The following is a 21,509-nucleotide window of genomic DNA, read 5'->3' on the forward strand; positions in this document are numbered from 1 at the left end:
ATATACCACTGAGTCTTCACTTATCCCGATTTAACACTAGATTATCCCATCCCCTTGAATAATGTTCTATATCAGCAATTTGTTTGTTTTTGTTTACTTCTCATGCTCCAACATGTACAATTGTGTCAATGCCAGTCCGTACCACGCCTTTACACAGGAAATGGTCAGGTAAAAACACACATTTTACTTTTTTCATAGCTACATTTCCAGCTCTGCTCATCCCTCCTCCCATGCTTTTCATTCCAGCTTTGAGAATAGAAAGGAATGAAAAGGCATCATACTGTATCTAGTTTTTACAGTATGTCAAAGTACTGTAGCTATTAACACAGCAATAACAGTAACATCCTCATTATTTCTACTATTCTTTATTGTCCAACTTCATGACATTGGAAAATGACTTTCCACTGATAAACCCTAAAAAAAACTAAGCATAAACATTTTGTTGACATTATTAGAATGAGTAAATTGTTGGTGCCTCAGATGGTATCTAATAAATATATACATCTCTCTCTTCCCTCTCTTTCTCTACACACACACACACACACACACCTCACAGAAAAAGCTTCCTCTGACGGCGCTGTCTCAAGCCATGGTGGACGGCGGCAGTCAGCTGGGAGAGGAGTCTCTGATTGGGTGAGTGAGGGTGACGGGTTAGACAACCAACCATTTGTCTGACACTGGTTATCTGGAACAGATGAACCTTAGAGAGGGGGAAATGGGGATACCTAGTCAGTTGTACAACTGAATGCCTTCAACTGAAATGTGTCTTCTGCATTTAACCCAACCCCTCTTAATCAGAGAGGTGGGGGGCTGCCTGAAATCGGCATCCACGTCTTTGGCACTCGGGGAACAGTGGGTTAACTGCCTTGCTCAGGGGGATGGAGAATGTGGGACTATGTTTTCAGAGCTAACAAACTGGCCTAATTTGTTATTATCGTCTGTATTTTGTAATGTTTTGTTTTCGTGGAGGATCAGAAAGTGCTTAGTGTGGTTGTGTGTATCCACATAATGAGGATGTGTGCCAGACAGTTCCTCCATGTAACAACACTAGCTTGCCTTGTTCGCATGGTAAGACAGTGACAAAAATGGACAGGCACTCGAACAAGAGGATCTAGAAACTGTGACTGGAAGCTACCCATCGATTTTACTGTTACTACGAAGGTGTCCATCTGACCTTGTTATGAGAGTAAAGTTCATGTTGGATAAAAAATGTCTTGACAGGTCTGATTGAAACTGAACATTTGTCGTTAACTTTCCAAATGTCATCAAAACAAAATACCCTAGACAAGGTGGGATCTTTTTGTGTAGGTAAAATTCATTATGTGAGAAATGTCAGTTGAAATGCTTTTATGCATAAATATTTCTATAAGAACTATCATATCGAAGTAAACTTTGAGTTGTGTGGTCCTCCCTAGAGGTCGACCAATTATGATTTTTCAACGCCGATACTGATTATTGGAGGACCAAAAAAGCCGATACCGATTAATCTGCCGTTTTAAAAAAATATATTTTTTAGTTTTTTTTTTATATATAAATATATTTGTAATAATGACAAGTACAACAATACAGAATGAACAATGAACACCTTTTTTACATTTTTAACTTAATATAATACATAAAATCTATTTAGTCTCAAATAAATAATGAAACATGTTCAATTTGGTTTAAATAATGCAAAAACACAATGTTGGAGAAGAAAGTAAAAGTGCAATATGTGCCATGTAAAAAAGCTAACGTTTCAGTTCCTTGCTCAGAACATGAGAACATATGAAAGCTGGTGGTTCCTTTTAACATAAGTCTTCAATATTCCCAGTTAAGAAGTTTTAGGTTGTAATTATAGGACTATTTCTCTCTACCATTTTTTTTTTTCATATACCTTTGACAATTGGATGTTCTTATAGGCACTATAGTATTGCCAGCCTAATCTCGTGAGTTGAGAGGCTTGAAGTCATAAACAGCGCTGTGCCTCAAGCATTGCTAAGAGCAGCTGGCAAACACAGTGAAGTTTGAATGAAAGCTTACGAGCCTGCTGCTGCCTACCGTTCCGTATTTTATTTTATATATTTTATCTAACGGGTGGCACCCCTAAGTCTAAATATTGCTGTTACATTGCACAACCTTCAATGTTATGTCATAATTATGTAAAATTCTGGCAAATTAATTAGTCTTTGTTAGGAAGAAATGGTCTTCACACAGTTCGCAGGCGGCCCAAACTGCTGCATATACCCTGACTCTGCTTGCACAGAACGTAAGAGAAGTGACACAATTTCCCTTGTTAATATTGCCTGATAACATGAATTTATCTTAACTAAATATGCAGGTAAAAAAAATATACTTGTGTATTGATTTTAAGAAAGGCATTGATGTTTATGGTTAGGTACATTGGTGCAAGGCTTGTGCTTTTTTCGCAAATGCGCTTTTGTTAAATCATCACCCGTTTGGCGAAGTAGGCTGTGATTCGATGATAAATTAACAGGCACCGCATTGATTATATGCAACACAGGACAAGCTAGATAACTACACATGGTTGACGATATTACTAGTTTAACTAGTGATTATGTTAAGATGGATTGTTTTTTATAAGTTTAATGCTAGCAAGCAACTTACCTTGCCTCACTTGCGTAACAGGTGGTCAGCCTGCCACTCAGTCTCCACATGGATCGCAATGTAATTGCCGTGCAAAAATGCAGATTACCGATTGTTATAACTTGAAATCGGGCCTAATTAATCGGCCATGTCGATTAATCGGTTGACCTCTAGTCCTCCCACTACGACTTGGGAAAGCGTGCAGTTTGTTAGGCTACAGATTAAATAAATGACGATGTACTTCACAGGGTGGTGAAAGTGTAAGGTGATGAGCTTGATTCGCCTTTCCAATAAATATTGAGTGTCTTATTCTGGTTACATGATCATCGATGCTTGGCTGTCATTTGACAAATAAAAATGATTTTGCTTTTATGTCCCTAATAATCTCATCATCTAGTAGGCTATACCCGTGTTGTATCTGTGAGCTGTTGGCTAGAGCACACGTGCCAATACCAGAGTGGGCACACTCGCTATATAACACCCATTTTATTTTGGTGAGAGAACCATCGGTAGAGTTAAATGCGATGGTGGGAAATTGCCTATATTGTTTTTATGTAGATTTTAGAATGAAACGCTGTCACCAATTGGATGGAAACCGATCTTCTGTCTGCTTTTAGGTGGAGGTCAATCTCTCATTTGTGCATGATGTATGTGTGGATGATGAATTTGAAAGGTGGTGCCAACGAAGACTAGTGACGAATGCGACATGTAGATGGCCCTCTCTGCTGTTATCAGTCCTTATTTATATTATTTGAAGGAAAGTAATTAACTGCTGATCCGGTGGCTCTTCCTGTGGCGTCTGAATGACCTGTGTGTATGGGTCTCCTCCTGACAGGAAGATGATGGAGGTGTGTGGGGAGGCAGAGAACAGGCTGGCGTCAGAGCTGCTGCAGCATGAGGTCCAGATAGAGAAAGATGTCCTAGACCCACTCAACCAGCTAGCAGAGGTGAGAAGGAGATATCTAGCTAGTGCCTTATTTCATCCAAACCAGTCTCAAGAGTATCCAATATATATAAGTACATTCTTACTCCAACACAGCATCAAAGAATCATTGAGTCAATATGTACTTGGAAAAGTACCATACATTCTTAATATGAATGTGATCTGTCCATATTCTCAGGTGGACATTCCCAACATCCTGAAACAGAGGAAGCAGCTAGCCAGGCTAGTGCTGGACTACGATTCTGCCAGAGCGAGGTGAGCCTATGTACAGTTGAAGTCGGAAGTTTAGATACACCTTAGCCAAATACATTTAAACTCAGTTTTTCACAATTCCCGACATTTAATCCTAGTAAAAATTCCCCAGTTAAGGACTCCAACCTAAGTGTATGTAAACTTCCGACCTCAACTGTATCACCTGTATGACCTTTATTTACATGTATGACCTTTATTCATGTCATATTGTGCTTATGACATGTTTTCTGAAGTTTGTAACAAGTTTCTAACCTGGTGTGTGTGTGTGTGGTCTACCCCTTCCAGGTGGTTGCAGGCAACCAAGTCAATAATCTCAGGAACAAACACGCAGGCACTGACGGCCAAGGCAGACCTGCTGAAAGAAGAGGTGGATGAAGCTATGAACAAAATGGAACTCTGCAAGGTAAGTGTGTCCGACGTCCAGTCCGCTGTATGAATTAGGATAAATCACAGACCTCAGTCCCGAATGTTAACTGCTTGCAGAAGAGGAAGTTGGAATATGGAATGATTGGTACAGTTTTTCTGTCAAATCAATAGTTTGGGCACAGCTACTCATTCAAGGGTTTTTATTTGACAATGTTCTACATTGTAGAATAATAGTGAAGACATCAAATCTATGAAATAACACCTATGGAATCATCTGGTAACCAAAAAAAGTATCAGAATATATTTCATATTGATGACAGCTTTGTACACTCAAAGGGTGGCTACTTTGAAGAATCTCAAAAATACATTTTATTTTATTTTGTTTAACACTTTTTTGGTTACCATATGATTCCAAATGTGTTTTTTCATAGTTTTGATGTCTTCACTATTATTCTACAATGTAGAAAATAGTAAAAATAAAGAAAAACCCTGGAATGAGTAGATGTGTCCAAACTTTTGACTGGTACTGTACATGAGAGCAGAAGTGGACATTCCAACCTCAGTGACGTCGTGGCTGCTTGCTTTAGGAAGAATGCCCAGTCAGCTGTTTGTGTGCACATGTGGCCCCTCTGTGTATGTTGCTGACTCAGTGTATTGCGTTTGTATGGAGTGGTGTGTGTCAGGTCATCTGTGTGTTTTCCTTCCTCTACTCTCCAAGCCTGTTTAGCCCTACGAACCCTACAGCTCTACCCAGGCCCTGTTAACAGCAGACAGATTTGATTGACGATGGAAGGCCCAATGGCCATACCCACCGCTAACACTAACAGAGCTGCCACCTGAAATGCATGGATTGGATGTTGATAAAAAAAAATATATATTTATATATAGGCAAGTCAGTGTAGAATAAATTCTTATATACAATGATGGCCAAACCCGGACGACGCTGGGCCAATTGTGCGCCCGCCCGATGGGACTCACAATCACGGCCGGATGTGATGCAGCCTGGATTGGAACCAGGGACTGTAGTGACGCCTCTTGCATTGAGATGCAGAGCCTTAGACCCCTTCGCCACTCACCACCTAGGTCAATAATAAAACGGGCATAGGGACATTACTGTTGATGTGATGTTTAATCATTAAATGGATGTGTTTTAGTTTGAAATGTAAGTTCTGAGAGCTGGTTCCTCTGTCATCTGGTTGTAATGATCTCTTGTCTGCTCCTCTCTCTCAGGACCAACTGGCTGCAGACATGTACAGTTTCTTCTCTAAGGAAGGGGACTATGCCCGCTACTATGTAATGGTGGGTGTGTGTGTGTGTGTGCATGTGTGGGAATGTTCACAGCTGTAGATTGACTGGGTGAGCAGTTCATTTTTAAGTCTTCATTGTTGATGATTGACACTCCCCCTCTACCATCTCTCTTGCCCCCACCCCCCACCCCAATGTTCTGTTGTTTTCCCAGCTCTTAGAGGCCCAAGCTGATTATCATAGAAAATCTCTGACTGTGCTGGAGAGTGTCCTGCCAACCATCCAAGCACAGCAAGGTACACTACACTCCTGACCCCCCAAAACCCTCCGACAGCCAGGTGCAGTACAACACAGTCTTCCTCTCCCCGTGCTGGCTGAACATGCCCAGAAGTTATCCTCCTCCAATCCTAGCCTTAACCATGATGGAAGGAAATGCAGTACTACGTCATTTGTCTAGAGACAACTTCATTGTACTCCCCGCTAAAACCTCTCGCAGCAAGATACAGTCCATTCGGGAAAGTATTCAGACCTGTGGCTAGAGGGGGGTGGAGTGGAGAGTATAGATTTTTTTTGGAAGGATGTGAGGATTGGTCTGTACAGTGCATTTGGGAAGTATTCAGACCCCTTGACTTTTTCCACATTTTGTTACGTTAGACTTATTCTAAAATGGATTACATTGTTTTTTTCCCCTCATCAATCTACAGACAATAACCCATAATGGCAAAGCAAAAAAAAAAGGTTTTATTTTTTGCAGCTGTATTAAAAATGTAAAACTGAAATATCACATTTACACAAGTATTCACACCTTTTACTCACCTTTGGCAGCTATTACAGCCTCGAGTCTTCTTGGGTAGGATGCTATAAGCTTGGCACACCTGTATTTGGGAAGTTTCTCCCATTCCTCTCTGCAGATCCTCTCAAGCTCTTTCAGGTTGGATGGGGAGCATTGCTGCACAGATATTTTCAGGTCTCTTCAGAGATGTTCGATCGGGTTCAAGTCCGGGCTCTGGCTGGTCCACTCAATGACTTTCGGAGACTTCTCCTGAAGCCATTCCTGTGTTGTCTTGGCTGTGTGCTTAGGGTCGTTGTCCTGTTGGAAGGGGAACCTTCACCCCACTCGGAGGTCCTGAGCAGGTTTTCATCAAGGATCTCTCTGTACTTTGCTCCATTCATCTTTCCCTCAATCATGACTAGTCTCCCAGTCCCTGCTGCTGAAAAACATCCCCACAGCATGATGCTGCTACCACCATGCTTCACTGTAGGGATGGTGCCAAGTTTCCACCAGATGTGACGCTTGGCATTCAGGCCAAAGAGTTTAATCTTGGTTTCATCAGACCAGAAAATATTGTTTCTCATGGTCTGAGAATCCTGTCATGTGCCTTTTACTGAGGAGTGGCTTCCGTCTGGCGACTCTACCATGAAGGCCTGATTGGTGGAGTGCTGCAAAGATGATTGTCCTTCTGGAAGGTTCTCCCATCTCCACAGAGGAACTCTGGAGCTCTGTCAGTGACCATCGGGTTCTTGGTCATGTCCCTGACGAAGGCCCTTCTCCCCCGATTGCTCAGTTTGGCCAAGCGGCCATTTCTAGGAAGAGTTTGGGTGGTTCCAAACTTCCTCCATGTAAGAATGAAGGAGGCCACTGTGTTCTTGGGGACCTTCAATGTTACAGAAATGTTTTGGTACCCTTCTCCAGATCGACACAATCCTGTATTGGCACTCTACGGTCAATTCCTTCGACCTCATGGCTTGGTTTTTGCTCTGATATGCTCTGCCGTGCACTGTCAACTGTGGGACCTTATATAGACAGGTGTGCCTTTTCTAAATCATGTCCAATCATTGAATTTACCACAGGTGGACTCCAAGTTGTAGAAACATCTCAAGGATAATCAATGGAAATGGGACGCACCTGAGCTCAATTTTGAGTCTCATAGCAAAGGGTCTGAATGCTTACACAAAAAATATATTTCAGTTTTTTATTTGTAATACATTTGCAGATATTTCTTAACCTGTTTTCGCTTTGTCATTATGGGGTATTGTGTGTAGATTGATGAGGGAAAAAACTAATATTTTTTAGAATAAGGCTGTAATGTAACAAAATGTGGAAAAAGTAAAGGGGTCAGAATACTTTCCGAATGCACTGTGCAAACCAATCCTCACGTCCTTCCAAAAAAAAACTTTCTCTCTCCAACCCACCCCCCTCTAGCCACAGGCTCTTTTTTTTCTACTTCAGGCTCATAAAGGTTTAACTGAGCGTGATACAGGAACTCCAGTATATTATGGTGTTGTTAAGTTAGGCTGAAGTCTTAAAGGAAACATCCACCCAAAAGCACCAATTCTTTATAATTTGCAGTGTTAAAAATAACTCTACGCGAGAACATTTTGTTATAATAAGGTTGGTAGCAACGTGAAACGCAGAAGTCTTTTGCAGCTCAAGTCGACTACAAAACCCACAGTACAATGCTCTCTCTCTGGGCTGGCTGGCTAGCTAGCAAATGTAGCTACACACAATAATATTCAAGTCAATATCAGCATATGAAGTAGCTAGTTGTCTGTAAAATCGCTTAAACAAACTGCACTATCAATTTAGGCGGTCTACAATCTCACCATGTTCAACCACAGATCGTGTGCCTCGCCGTGCGGAGTGGTTCGCAACAGCAGCATGCCGTGCACCCTGGACTGAAGAAGCAGACTAATAGGAGAAATGTGGTGGACCCTCTGTTAAATTATACATTTCTCCAGGTAGGAATATCGCCAAAAATATGATCAATGGCTCATTCAAGAGAGAACAACATCCCGGGTTTTGACATTGGCCAGTATTGAAATTTGACATGTGTGATATACATTTTCGCGATCTAAAACGAATCGAACGTGTTAAAGAATGACATGCCAAAGCCATTCAAAGGGTTGGTTAACTCTTCAGATTCCTCGGGTCTCCACGGAATTAGGTAAATCCGCTTTTCGTTTTCACGCTCCAAACGTTTGGAATCAGTTACAAAAAGAATGACATTTGGATTCCCTGGTTCCACTAAGGCAGTTTATAACCTTGACGATAAATGAGTTCAACGAGGTGTGCAATTGTTTTGATTGGTTTGAATAACTTGTTTATGATGGCTGATGTTCTAATGTACTTTTTTATGGTGTCTTGTTATATTTTTTTTTTTGCATTTTACTTTATGGTCTCAGGACACCATTGAAAATGAGGTCCTGGACTCAATTGGTCTTCCCTGATTTAAATAAAAGTTCATAAAAAATACAACAAATGCTACGCCATACCGGCTATATTTCTGCCTGCGTGAACGGCAAGAGCTCAGATACACATGAAAACGGAATGACCCCCAGAATCGATAGAACATTGTTTAGAGATGCCCAAAAACGATATAACGTTCCTTTACTGTCTCCTTTATTTCCCCCTGCCGGTTGTCTACAGCTGTTAGCGTTCTTGGTTATTTGTTAGACCATTTCAATCACTTATACGTATATTAAAATGCCACATCAACCATCTCTCAGTCAAAGTAATGGCTTGTTATTCTCAATGATGGCTGAATGAAACTGGCAGGCTCTGTCAAATATAGAGAATTGCTTATTGTTTCTGTAGGACTGAAAAGGATTACAGGAAAGACATTTTATGTTGGTGCCGCCACTCTCTTTTTAGTATGGGCATCCTCCCTCCCTCTTCTCCCTCTCTGTGGTTGTGAAGCTGTGTCCTGTTAGCTTGTTTTTATCTAGTAAACCCAACACATTTGGTCTAAATCAGACAGCCTTGCTCTCAGCATGTAGGTTATGATGACTCAAAGTCCAACACTATTTACAGCTCACGTCAGACCTACCTGGGCTTTCCTTTCCACAGAGTGGGAACATATACCATGGATGGAGACCATGTGGTTATTCGTTACAGCTGGCTTTATTAGAGGAGGGAGTGACTGATGGTTGACCAGAGGGGACATTGTTGACCTAGAAATCTACCATTCCCAGGCCTCCTAACCTCTCATCCACACACTGCTCTTCCTGGGGTGACTACCTACCGCCCTCTCTCGCTGCAGATCCGTAACAACTGTAGTGTTGTTACCACCATGCTTAGTGCTACCATTCCCAGGCCTCCTAACCTCTCATCCACACACTGGTCTTCCTGGGGTGACTACCTACCGCCCTCTCTCGCTGCAGACCCGTAACAACTGTAGTGTTGCTACCACCATGCTTAGTGCTACCATTCTCTCTCTACCACGCTCTCGCTGTCCCTTCAGACTCGTGGACGGAGAAGCCAGCGTTTGGGACGGGGCTGGAGGAGCATCTGAAGAGGAGTAGCAGAGAGATCGCTCTGCCCTTAGAGGCCTGCATCATGATGCTGCTGGAGACTGGCATGAAGGAGGAGGTAGGGAGATGGAGGGAAGCATTGGCTGGAGGGGGGGGGGGAGAAATGAGGGGATCATAGTAAGTTGAGGACTGAAATGTAATTATGGATGGGTGGAATAATAGGATGGAGGAAATGGATTGAACATTTTTGTCTCAAGTGGACCCAAATACGAAACACAAAATGCACTTAAACTGGTCCTAAACATAATTGAACCCATCAATTTGAAATGTTTACAAAAATGAACGTGAGGAGAGACGGGACAAAAACATTGAAATCTGTTGCAATGTTCGAAGTTCTTTTCACTTATTAGAAATGTCAGCAATTATTCTGTAATTGCGATTTATTAGGACGCTATGTTTGTGTTTGCACGGTTTTAGAATACAACAAAGTATCTGGTTGGTCATAATAAATCAGCTGTGTGTTTACTCCTCCCAGTCTTTAGTTCTCAACACATTGTTTGTCTTCCCGTTCATTCTATGGGTAAACACAACACAGTCAGTGTGGTGAGAAGAGAGGGACTGTTTGTTTGGGAGAGAGAGAGTGGAGGTGTGTGTGAATGAATGAATACAGGGTTGGGTGTCTGTGTAGTGATTTAAGGAGAATTTAGCTATTTTACAACCAAATCTCTATTTTGGAGTTAATGTTATGTTTTTGCGATTTCACTCGTTTTTATTTTATTTACCCAACCAGCGATTTCACTTCCTCATCTTCTTTGTCAGTATGGGGGCTCGGGAAAAATACATCAACAATAGGGTATAGTGTTTAGTTGTACACGTGAAATTGTGTGATTCTGAAATGTATCCCCAACGTTACATTACATTATGTTTTGGTGACTTGAACAATACCTCTCTGTCCATTCTAGCAGCAGGCTACACAATGGAACAGCTGTATAGGGTAAACTGCCCGAGTCGTACAAAATGGAATGTAACGTTGCGGATAAAATTCGAAATGACACAATTTCACGTGTACAACATCTAAAGACCTGCATCACTATTCTGAAAGTGTTTCTGTTTCTAAAAGGACGTATTTGAGTGTTTTTGTTAATGTTCTTTCCGAGCCCCCGTACAGCACAACGAGGATGATTGTTTGATTTATTTATTTATTTTAATCAAGTGAAATTACCAAAAAAGTGTCTGGACCCTTCTATGACAAAAGGAAATTTATCATTTAAGCATTGTTTGCGGATTGTGTGTCTGTGTCGCATCAATCGTGTCTGTGTTGTTGTATCAGGGCCTGTTTAGGATCGCAGCAGGGGCCTCTAAACTAAAGAAGCTCAAGGCTGCTCTGGACTGTTCCACCTCACAGCTGGAGGAGTTCTACTCAGACCCCCACGCTGTCGCTGGTACGGTGCTAAGCCCTACTCACGTTTTATACATGTTTCGGCAAGAGTTTTCAAGTAATATGACTGTCAGACCATTCCTCACATCACTGTCCTTTCATTCCAGGAGCCCTGAAGTCTTACCTGAGAGAACTGCCGGAACCTCTGATGAGCTTCCAGCTTTACGACGAGTGGATTCAGGCGTCTAAGTAAGCCACCACACACCGTCTTGTGTCGCTGTTAAAGGAAGTGTAACCAAGTAGAGCAGGAATAAAAGTATGAGAAATAAAATGGAAAAAGGAGTGAAATTATAGCAACCATAAAACGGGTCCGTGATTGTCCCTCTGTCTCTGTCCCTCTGTCTCTGTCCCTCTGTCTCTGTCTCTGTGTCCCTGTCTCTCTGTGTCTCTGTCCCTCTGTCTCTGCCCAGCGTTTCAGAGCCAGACAAGCGTCTGCAGGCCCTATGGGTTGTGTGTGATCAACTACCGAAGAACAACAAAGCCAACCTAAGGTGGGTAACAGATGGACTGGTTCCCACAACTTTGCTTCACAACAAAGATGTGTTTATTATGAAGATATATTACCCTGTTTCTTAACATCTAATGATGTGCCTTACCTGTGCCCGTCTCTGTGTCGTAGGTATCTGGTGAAGTTCCTGTCCAAGCTGGCTCAGGACAGTGAGGTCAACAAGATGACCCCTAGCAACATCGCCATTGTACTCGGACCAAACATGCTGTGGGCCAAAACAGAGGGGTGAGAAAGGGGGGAGTTACTTACTTTTCAAACGGAAAAAACAAATGTTTGTTAGTGTTTGTTTATAACATGTCTGCTATCCTCTGTATGCCTGCAGGACTCTAGCTGAGATGGCTGCTGCTACCTCTGTTCACGTGGTGACCATCATAGAACCTATCATACAGCACGCTGACTGGTTCTTCCCTGAGGGTATGTATATGTGACCTTTGACCGGGTCCTCAGGAGGGAGGTACTTAGTCTCCTGTGTACAGGATCATGAACAATGGAAACGGGAATGTCATCAGATTACTCTTTCAGTGGTATAAATCTGATTCCCAGGCTACTCAAAAAGATAGATCTGTTTGTTTTTAAATGGCGCCTAAAGGAATTCTACTTGCCTGTTCTCCGCCTTTGCATAGATGTGGAGTTTAATGTATCGGGGATGTTCGCCATGCCCACCCCTCCTTCCAACCACTCGATGGAGTACGACTGTTCCACCATCGAGAAGAAGAGGCCTGGTAGCATGGTGGGGCCAGAGAACGATAACCCTCGCAAGGACAGGTAACCACCAACAGTAGCTAGGGCTGTTACGGTGACTGTATTACCGCCACACCGGCTGTCACGAGTCATGAAGGCAGTCAAATTCAACGTGACCGTTTAGTCACGGTAGTTAGGCTTCTCCGAGCTCTGATGATGCTGATGGTGCGGCAGGGTAGTTTAGTGGTTAGAGCGTTGGACTAGTAACCGGAAGGTTGCAAGTTCAAATCCCGAGCTGACAAGGTACAAATCTGTTGTTCTGCCCCTGAACAGGCTGTTCCTAGGCCGTCATTGAAAATAAGAATTTGTTCTTAACTGACTTGCCTGGTTAAATAAAGGTAAAAATAAAAATTGGTCATTAGTAGTCTACCAAACTGGCTAACTGCCTGGTACTCAGCACTCTATTGTCTCTCTAATCACTCTGACATCAATACAAATGTCTTTGAAAATCTAATCAAACACTTCATGAGAGCTCATGTTGCGCAACATTTCAATAGGCCATACAATTGCTTGAGAAAACAGAGTGATGGCCTCTTAAAAGAGGAGGAACCCATCAGCTTTCTCCTCTATATTTATTTCTCAACTTTCCTAATGTTAAACACATTGTTTCTCTTTACAACATGGCTGGCACGAAAATTTACCACAGGAAAAGCATCCTCCATTTGCTTTTTAAGTGCATAGATGACATGTATTTTAATGACATGTAGAGCCTAACTGGCATACATATGCAGCACGTGAGTTTCAAGTTGGGTAAGTTAATTTTCACCATAAATGCACCTTTTTTCTATTATAATAAAAGCATTACATGCATAATCCCATTTCTGGTCACTTTTGATAATGGTGTTTTCCTGCTAATGGAACATTCACACTTATAACCTCCTGCCGTGTGAGCATTGCTGCGCTTATGTGATGAAATAGCCTTATCTATCAATATTTTAAGCTAAATGTTCTGATCTGTTGCATCAGCCTCATTGGTTATGTTTTTTTTTATTGCTAGTGGTTGTATTAATTAGGGATCTATCGCATCCCACAACTGTCCCAGACTGTTTGGAATATTTATTTCTCTCACAGAATAGGTCAACTTTTGTACTATGGTGGATAGTAGATTGATGTAGGTTAGTGCTTTTTCTGTTCGTTAGGCCTACTCATCTTGTTGGCTGAAAAAGTAAATGTGGACAGTTCTTCCTCTTCCAATATCTTCAATATGCGCCTCAGAATTTGATAAGAACGCCCGCAGTTGCGTCCCCGATGTCCGTCTTCACTTGTAGCCTGTGAGAAAGAGCCGATTACGTGATTTTCTTCATATCATGTTTCTTTAGACCGGTCTAAAATAAATCATGGATTTATTGTGAAGTTTAGACTATATTACATGGATTTATTAGACTTTTTAAAATGTAGATGTTCCACAGGTCTGCATCAGTGGCTTGTAGGCTGTGTGTGGAAGCCAGGAGATGCTAAATGTGTTAATTAATGGTCAATTAACTAGCTCCATCCCTCTACTTTGAACTGCCATGGGGTGAAAGGTCAAAGACGGATCCTATACCTGCCAGTGCTCTGAGCTGAGGATATGCTATTTAAATCTAAAGGATTTTCACTTGGATAACTCAACCAATAATATATTAATTTACACTTTGAATGTTTGGTTTGATTGGTAGCTCTAATGATTATCATACTTACTTGGGGATATTTTTGAAGTGTATTTTTGGATGTCTTAAGTGCTATAGGCTTCTAGTTGCTTCTAGTTTATCTTTGTGACTTTAGACTACAAATCTACATAACATCCCTTTTGACTATTTGGTGTGGAGTATCTCTCTCGCTCTCTTTCTCTCCACTCTCTCACGCTCTCGCTCTACTCTGGGACTTGGTGATTCTGTCCTGTCGCCCGGGTTTCTTTCTCAACGTGGCTCTGCCGTCTGTCTGTCCTCTCTCCTCTCTGTAGTTTTGCTAACAAACTGTCGGACCATAACACCGTCCCCCGTAGAGGCAGCCACACCTTAGGTAGAAAGCAGCATGCTTCACCCGCCTTCCAGCCCCCCTTACCCCCGGTAGAGGCCCCAGGGCCTGGGCAGTTCACAGGGTGCGTGGCTGAGCTCCAGGCCCCACCGGGGGGCATGGCGTTGGAGGGCTGCCAGCCTAGCCTGGCACTGAGTATGGCTGCCCTGGTGGCAGCGCAGCAGCTTCTCGCTACTACCGCTGAGGAACTCAGGTAAGGGTGTGTGGTGCACTGGGGAGCACAGACACGCATGCCACTCCACTGCATGGGAAGGAAATACCTTTTTGCCTGCAACCTTTTGATGATAATTTGCTGATAAGTGTGTGTGCACTGTTTATGGTGATGTCACTGCTCTTCTACAAATATAAACGTTTTATGGTAATTTGAATCATTTTTGAATGGAAAATGACTACAGAGCATAGAAAATGTTGAAGTGACCGCATGGGTTTCTCACGTGTTATTTTCCTAGAGTTTTTCCTCTCGCTGTCTAACTGCATTTTCCTCAAACAATTAACAAGTAATCATTATAATAACACTGTGGGTACATCTCAGTTCAGACCACTGGCTCTACAACAATGGTTGGTGTGAGCCAGCCGTCCTCAGAGGGCCCTCCCCACGCCTCTGCTCTCAGGCTACCACACATGAATCAACAGATTAGTTTCTCATTGAGCTTATGTAGTTTTTGAAGGATGAGTTTGAATCCGTTCATGAAAGGTTTCCATTCAATCTCATTTTGACTGTTCTATTGATCCATTGGACAGAATATAGAAGGTAAACCGAAGACACCGCCCAGTGCAGTTACGGACAAAAAGCTCACTGAACAGGCCTTCAATTTGATGGACATTTTCATAGCACTACGCTAAATTCTGAGTCTTGTACGTAAAATTAGGACCTCTGTCTGTCTGTCTCTGTTAAGCAACCCAAAGCGTGAACCCAGTTCCACCCCGACCCTCCACCAGAGGAACGGTTCAGGTGGGGGCCACCCGGGCACGGCCAGCTCAGCCGGAGGAGGGGGAGCTGGGGGACAGCTGGGAGTGGGAGGCCCTGGGGCTGGATCCATGGGGCCCAGTCCACACATGATGCGCAGAGGTGAGACACTCCTTAAAGCAATTCAGCTTAGCTTTATTAGGTTGTTTGACATTTATTTGGAGCTATATGCATAATGGTATCATGAGGACATTTTTATCAAGAACCTATTATTTTCTTTTTCATTAGTAAGCCTCTTATTACAAGGTAATTTCCACTAGCAGTTATATTGTTACATTTGACATAGATTTACAAGCATGCTACACTGGATGTGTAACTGTTGCAAAGTGTAAGACACTCCTATTCATTTGAATGAAACCTGTGTAAGCAACGCAGATCTTTAAGAGCCTGTGCTGCTTAGTGTAAAATGGCGCTCTGGTTCTATTTTTAGGAATTGAACGCGCGCCTCATGCCAGAGAACACTACAGAAAGTGGCTTGGGCTCTGCTCAGCCTGGCTATAGTTAACCAGTCCAGTGTAGCAGCTGAAAACCCACTGTTTTTGTGACTCCCCAGTGTAGCTCCCCTGTTAGACGTAGACCTACAATTTCAAGTAGCCTAAAATAAAGTATATGTAGACATAAGATCCTTTCTGAAGTCCACCCCTCTCCACTATCCAGGTACAAAGAAGCCGGCCCCTGCCCCTCCCAAGCCGCTCAATCCCCCTTCAGGCCAGTCCAGTAACCCTACCAACCACCACCCCTTCTCAGGCCAGGGCCAGTCCCTCAGCCCCTCTCCCAGACCCCTCTCCTCCTCAAGCCACTCCCCTACCTCCCCCGTCTCCCAGCCCTCTACCACCCCCCGCCGCCAATCCAGCAACCAGCCCCCCATCCAGGCCCCCAACCACCCGCCCCCACAGCCCCCCACACCCTCACAGGTCAGTCCCCCGCCCCACCCTAGGGCCCTCAGCCAGCCCGCAGGAGACTACCCGGGGGCGGACCAGTCTCCTCCAGACACCCCCACCCCGCCTGACACCCCTCCACCCTCCACCACCCTCCTGGACATACCCGGTGCCCATCCTGGCTCCCCCTCTCCCTTCCAGTCAGGCTCCCTCCCCCGGCCGCGCCCCGTCCCCAAACCCAGAAACAGGCCCAACATCCCTCCGCCCCCTCAGCCCCCCACACAGGGAAACGATACCAACGGGATCTGCAGCACAGCCTACAAAATCATGGGTGAGTCCAGTCAAGTGACGTGTTATTGTCCCATGAAGGGAGATTCATTTGGCAACACGCCACATAAATATATTCACAACAGTCTATAAACAGACAGAACAGACATATCACAACAATCCCTTCTTTCAGTTTATAGTATAGGTTCAGTATTCAGTACCTCCTTTTCCTCTGGTGTTGACAGTATATTGACAATGTTTTATCTAAAAGTCCTGTGTCCACAGGTTCAGGAGCATTTATGAAAGGTTTGTCAGGTGATACTTGCATTTTGCAGCTCCTGCACTCCATCCGTTTTGGCATTACTCCATTACCACATCATACTTTTAGAAACATGCCACTTGTGCCTGCTTTTACAATTGTTCCCATTGGTCGTGAATCATCATGACTTTCAACCTTCATTATTAAATCATTTAAATATCAGTAACATTTTAATGTGGAATTTGCAAAGGACATCTCTAATGGTTGGTCTGTAAATGATGAAAGCATACCGGAAACAAACAAAAAAACAATTTGATTCATGGAATTGGCAGAATATAAACTTTTTGAATTTGATAGATTGTGTCAGGATGTCTTTTGCAAAGCCTTAAATTGCATTTGTTCGCCCTCTGGAAATGTTTTTTTTTGTTTTTTTGTTAAGACATTGTTGTCATCTTGATTGGAAGACTTGTCCCCATAATGGCCTGCTCCTTGTCTTGGCCTATACTATTGTACATCCGAATATTAAGCATGATCATAGCCTTTCATACATATTCACTTTAGGCTAAACACACTGCATGCCTAATGCCTAACTTGACTTAGGTGTGTTTTAGTTTGGCAACCCAACCGCATCAGGTTTTAGTGTTCTGGTATGCGTGGAACAGGATTGTACTTAAGGTGCAAGCCTTGGATGCATGAAGCTCTCTTTAACTCTGTGCTGATGATGGCTGTGATGTGGTTTTCAATAAAGAGGGCTGCATTATTTGCCTTTATGATGGAATGTGGATAGCATTAGCATGACTCTGTTGAAGAATAAATCTGTCTCAGCATCATCTCTGATATGCTACATAGTGTGGCTGGCACTTAACGCTACTTGATGGTGCACTGCTATTTTCCTATTTAAGCCAATGGAAAATGGTCATAGATTGCATCGGTTGAAACCACTGTTTGGATGTCAGATCCTTCAGATGATGGTACTGAAGGTAGTAGCATGGGGGGGTGATTGTCTGTACCGCAGGTTCAATTTGCATTATGCCTGTCTTAAGAATGTCAACCATCCTTGCCAAAACAAACTAACACTGAACACAAGTCACCATTTGGTTTTAAAATCCACTTTTGTTTTCTCCTTTAGGCATTTCTATTAATTGAATTCTTAGTATTTTTTACTTAGTTAATCCACAATATTTAGCTAAAGAATAAGTGAGTGGTTTTATACAGTCTCTCAACAAACAACTACAGCTTAGCAGACTTTTAACATGAACTACTCAGTCAGCTGCAGCACTAACATTTCACTGTCTCTGTCCTGTCCAGACCCAGCCCTGTCTCTCAAAGGGTTGACTCGAGCCTTCATCCCTGAGTTTGCTGTGGACCAGCAGCCAGTGACCGCCCCCTCCATGACGTCCGTGCCCCAGCCCAAAGACTCAGACCTGGACACAGAGAGTACCGTTCTATAAGGAAGAGGACTGGCCTTGTCTCTCTGTCCCCTCTCCATCTCCTCTCCAGGTGTGGTTAGAAGTTGACCCTAACCACAGGTCCAGGGTCAGATATTAGTGTCATCCCCTAATGGTTAACTTTAGGTCTAGGGGTAGGGTGATCTGGTCCTAGACTTGTGGTTAGTGTCAACTTCTACCTCAAGCTCCCCTCAGATCACCACACATCTGCTGCTCTCTCTCAACTCCAACTCCCGGTGTCCTCCACACACTAACTTTCCCTTCACCACCCACTTGGTTCGCTCTACTGCAGGCCTGTTACAGCTACAACTCCATACAGTCAACTCAACCACCCCAGTGGAACTACAGAACAGGCCTCCCCCTGGCCCCTCCCCACCAGGAAATCGTAACTGTAGCACTGATGAAGCCTCGATAAAGCTTTGTAGATTTTGGGGGGATGATGAGGTTTGGATTGAAAACGGTATGCATTTGCATGGGATGTTGCACCTTAATGAGTTTTAAGGGCCCGGGGCTGGGTTTCTAAGCTAACATACGGAATTGTTTTATGATGGTTAAGGAACTGCTAGTAGAGTGGGTTGTTAACAGTGGACCGACAGACTTCTTTGATATTGGTGTGTTGTTCTTGATGATGGCCTTAGTTCAAGAAATGAAAAATACTATTTGTAAATGTGAAGCACAGTAAACGTGGGTAAAAGTAGAATCCCGCCAAAATAATAACTGTTGCTGAAGTGTAGCAGGTTTCCAGTCTATCTCACAATTATACCTTTTTTTTTATCCCTGTTTTTGTATGAAACCCATCCTTTGCTCTCTGTATTTATTTCCTAAAACACATTCCCTGTAGCTTGAGTTAATAATCATGCAGTTTTCTGAAGCATGCCTTACTGGTTCCATAACTCGTAGCAGGGATAGGTCTATATACTTTCAGTGTACATGCTTATCCTCTTGGCTTGTAGGTGCCTTCCTAATCTTCTGTGTTTACGTCAATGTTGCTGGGGCATTAAAGTGACAGTTCCTGTATAAGTGAATATAGGAAAGGACTGTTTTAAGCGCTTATACTGTAAGCTACCTTGTCATCTGACTAGTGAATCACTTCAACAGCTGATATTGAACCAAGTCTAAACCCCACAAGCGCTTGCTTTCCAGGGAACAGGTTTCTATATGGAAGATCATTCTGCTCTACCTTTCCCACTGAGCTGGGTTTTACACACAAACCAATGTAACAACCTAGTAGTGAGGTGGTGTTGGATACACTAGACCAGAAAAGCTTAATTCTCTTTTATTTTTATACACGTTGCTTTTTCCTTGAGTATAATGCAGGGTTGTGCTCCTAGAGAAGAGACCCTGAATGGTATCAACTAAAGGGCACATTTCTGGATGCTTTAGTTGCACTGAAAACATGTTCAGTATTTGTACTGCTTTTCAGAGACCATCATCATCCATGTAGTCTTGCTGAGATTCCCCTCTATCTCATCTTTTCCTTTAACTTGCTGCCTTATCCTTCTGCAGAAAGAGTACCTTGTTTCGAGGCTCTGAAAGATGAACAAATGCCATTAAACTACAAATGTTAAAGCTGCGTTTTGAGCTCAGCTAGTTTTGTATGCAGACTGAGCTGAAACAAGAAATAAATCAAATGTAAAATGACTGCTTGGTTATACTCCCTTTCTGAATAAAGTATATGAAGAAAAATGTGAAAAGGTTGTGAGTCATGGCTTTATCACTCACACAACATGAGTAAGAAAATGATTAATTTGGTCTTATGGATGGGAGGACGATTGTCTAGTAATCATTTCTTCAATCTCCGCCTACCAGTAAAGTCTGGTGTGTTGGACACGCAATTTCTAAAATAAAAACCGAATAATTGTTTAAAACACTCCTGATTCTGATTTCAAGACTAAGGTGTAGATTACTGTATCCGCTAACAGTAAAGCTGGCTCCTGAGCATCCTGGCCTGAACTTCTACCCTGTAAGACACGCATACACTGAACAGCTTACCTATAGCACAACACACACTGAACAGCTTACCTATAGCACAACACACACTGAACAGCTTACCTATAGCACAACACACACTGAACAGCTTACCTATAGCACAACACACACTGAACAGCTTACCTATAGCACAACACACACTGAACAGCTTACCTATAGCACAACACGCACTGAACAGCTAACCTATAGCACAACACACACTGAACAGCTTACCTATAGCACAACACACAGAACAGCTTACCTATAGCACAACACACACTGAACAGCTTACCTATAGCACAACACACACTGAACAGCTTACCTATAGCACAACACACACTGAACAGCTTACCTATAGCACAACACACACTGAACAGCTTACCTATAGCACAACACACACTGAACAGCTAACCTATAGCACAACACACACTGAACAGCTTACCTATAGCACAACACGCACTGAACAGCTAACCTATAGCACAACACACACTGAACAGCTTACCTATAGCACAACACGCACTGAACAGCTTACCTATAGCACAACATGCACTGAACAGTTTACCTATAGCACAACACGCACTGAACAGCTTACCTATAGCACAACACGCACTGAACAGCTTACCTATAGCACAACACGCACTGAACAGCTTTCCTATAGCACAACACACACACACTGAACAGCTTTCCTATAGCACAACACACACACACTGAACAGCTTACCTATAGCACAACACGCACTGAACAGCTTTCCTGTAGCACAACACACACACACTGAACAGCTTACCTGTAGAACAACATACACTGAACAGCTTACCTATAGCACAACACGCACTGAACAGCTTTCCTATAGCACAACACACACACACTGAACAGCTTTCCTATAGCACAACACACACTGAACAGCTTACCTGTAGAACAACACACACTGAACAGCTTTCCTATAGCACAACACGCACTGAACAGCTTACCTATAGCACAACACGCACTGAACAGCTTACCTATAGCACAACACGCACTGAACAGCTTTCCTATAGCACAACACACACACACTGAACAGCTTTCCTATAGCACAACACACACTGAACAGCTTACCTGTAGAACAACATACACTGAACAGCTTACCTATAGCACAACACGCACTGAACAGCTTACCTATAGCACAACACACACACACTGAACAGCTTACCTGTAGAACAACACACACTGAACAGCTTACCTATAGCACAACACACACACACTGAACAGCTTACCTGTAGAACAACACGCACTGAACAGCTAACCTATAGCACAACACACACACACTGAACAGCTTACCTGTAGAACAACACACACTGAACAGCTAACCTATAGCACAACACACACACACTGAACAGCTAACC

At 43.0% G+C, this 21,509-nt stretch overlaps 1 protein-coding gene across 17 annotated transcripts in view; it reads left to right on the plus strand.

Moving 5' to 3' along the window:
• LOC149974512 (rho GTPase-activating protein 17-like) overlaps nucleotides 1–19,856 on the plus strand; it is a 48,743-nt gene extending 28,887 nt beyond the window's left edge. The window contains exons 4-22 of one of the 17 annotated variants that reach the window (XM_090212756.1): nucleotides 136–168; nucleotides 557–633; nucleotides 3,422–3,533; nucleotides 3,708–3,784; nucleotides 4,067–4,184; nucleotides 5,378–5,446; nucleotides 5,607–5,688; nucleotides 9,634–9,761; nucleotides 10,974–11,085; nucleotides 11,189–11,270; nucleotides 11,492–11,572; nucleotides 11,701–11,814; nucleotides 11,912–12,003; nucleotides 12,213–12,354; nucleotides 14,270–14,536; nucleotides 15,240–15,412; nucleotides 15,968–16,519; nucleotides 16,727–16,770; nucleotides 18,023–19,856. In XM_090212756.1, the coding sequence (XP_090068882.1) occupies nucleotides 136–168; nucleotides 557–633; nucleotides 3,422–3,533; nucleotides 3,708–3,784; nucleotides 4,067–4,184; nucleotides 5,378–5,446; nucleotides 5,607–5,688; nucleotides 9,634–9,761; nucleotides 10,974–11,085; nucleotides 11,189–11,270; nucleotides 11,492–11,572; nucleotides 11,701–11,814; nucleotides 11,912–12,003; nucleotides 12,213–12,354; nucleotides 14,270–14,536; nucleotides 15,240–15,412; nucleotides 15,968–16,519; nucleotides 16,727–16,758 (2,343 nt within the window). In that variant the 3' untranslated portion in view covers nucleotides 16,759–16,770; nucleotides 18,023–19,856. The remainder of the gene's footprint in view (nucleotides 1–135; nucleotides 169–556; nucleotides 634–3,421; nucleotides 3,534–3,707; nucleotides 3,785–4,066; nucleotides 4,185–5,377; nucleotides 5,447–5,606; nucleotides 5,689–9,633; nucleotides 9,762–10,973; nucleotides 11,086–11,188; nucleotides 11,271–11,491; nucleotides 11,573–11,700; nucleotides 11,815–11,911; nucleotides 12,004–12,212; nucleotides 12,355–14,269; nucleotides 14,537–15,239; nucleotides 15,413–15,967; nucleotides 16,520–16,726; nucleotides 16,771–18,022) is intronic. The other 16 variants (XM_090212755.1, XM_090212749.1, XM_090212750.1 and 13 more) reach the window with 16 other exon arrangements.
• Nucleotides 19,857–21,509: the final 1,653 nt, after the last annotated feature.

This window comes from Oncorhynchus mykiss, chromosome 20 (assembly GCF_057628025.1).
Source record: "Oncorhynchus mykiss isolate SJ-2025 chromosome 20, ASM5762802v1, whole genome shotgun sequence".
Lineage (NCBI taxonomy): Eukaryota > Metazoa > Chordata > Actinopteri > Salmoniformes > Salmonidae > Oncorhynchus > Oncorhynchus mykiss.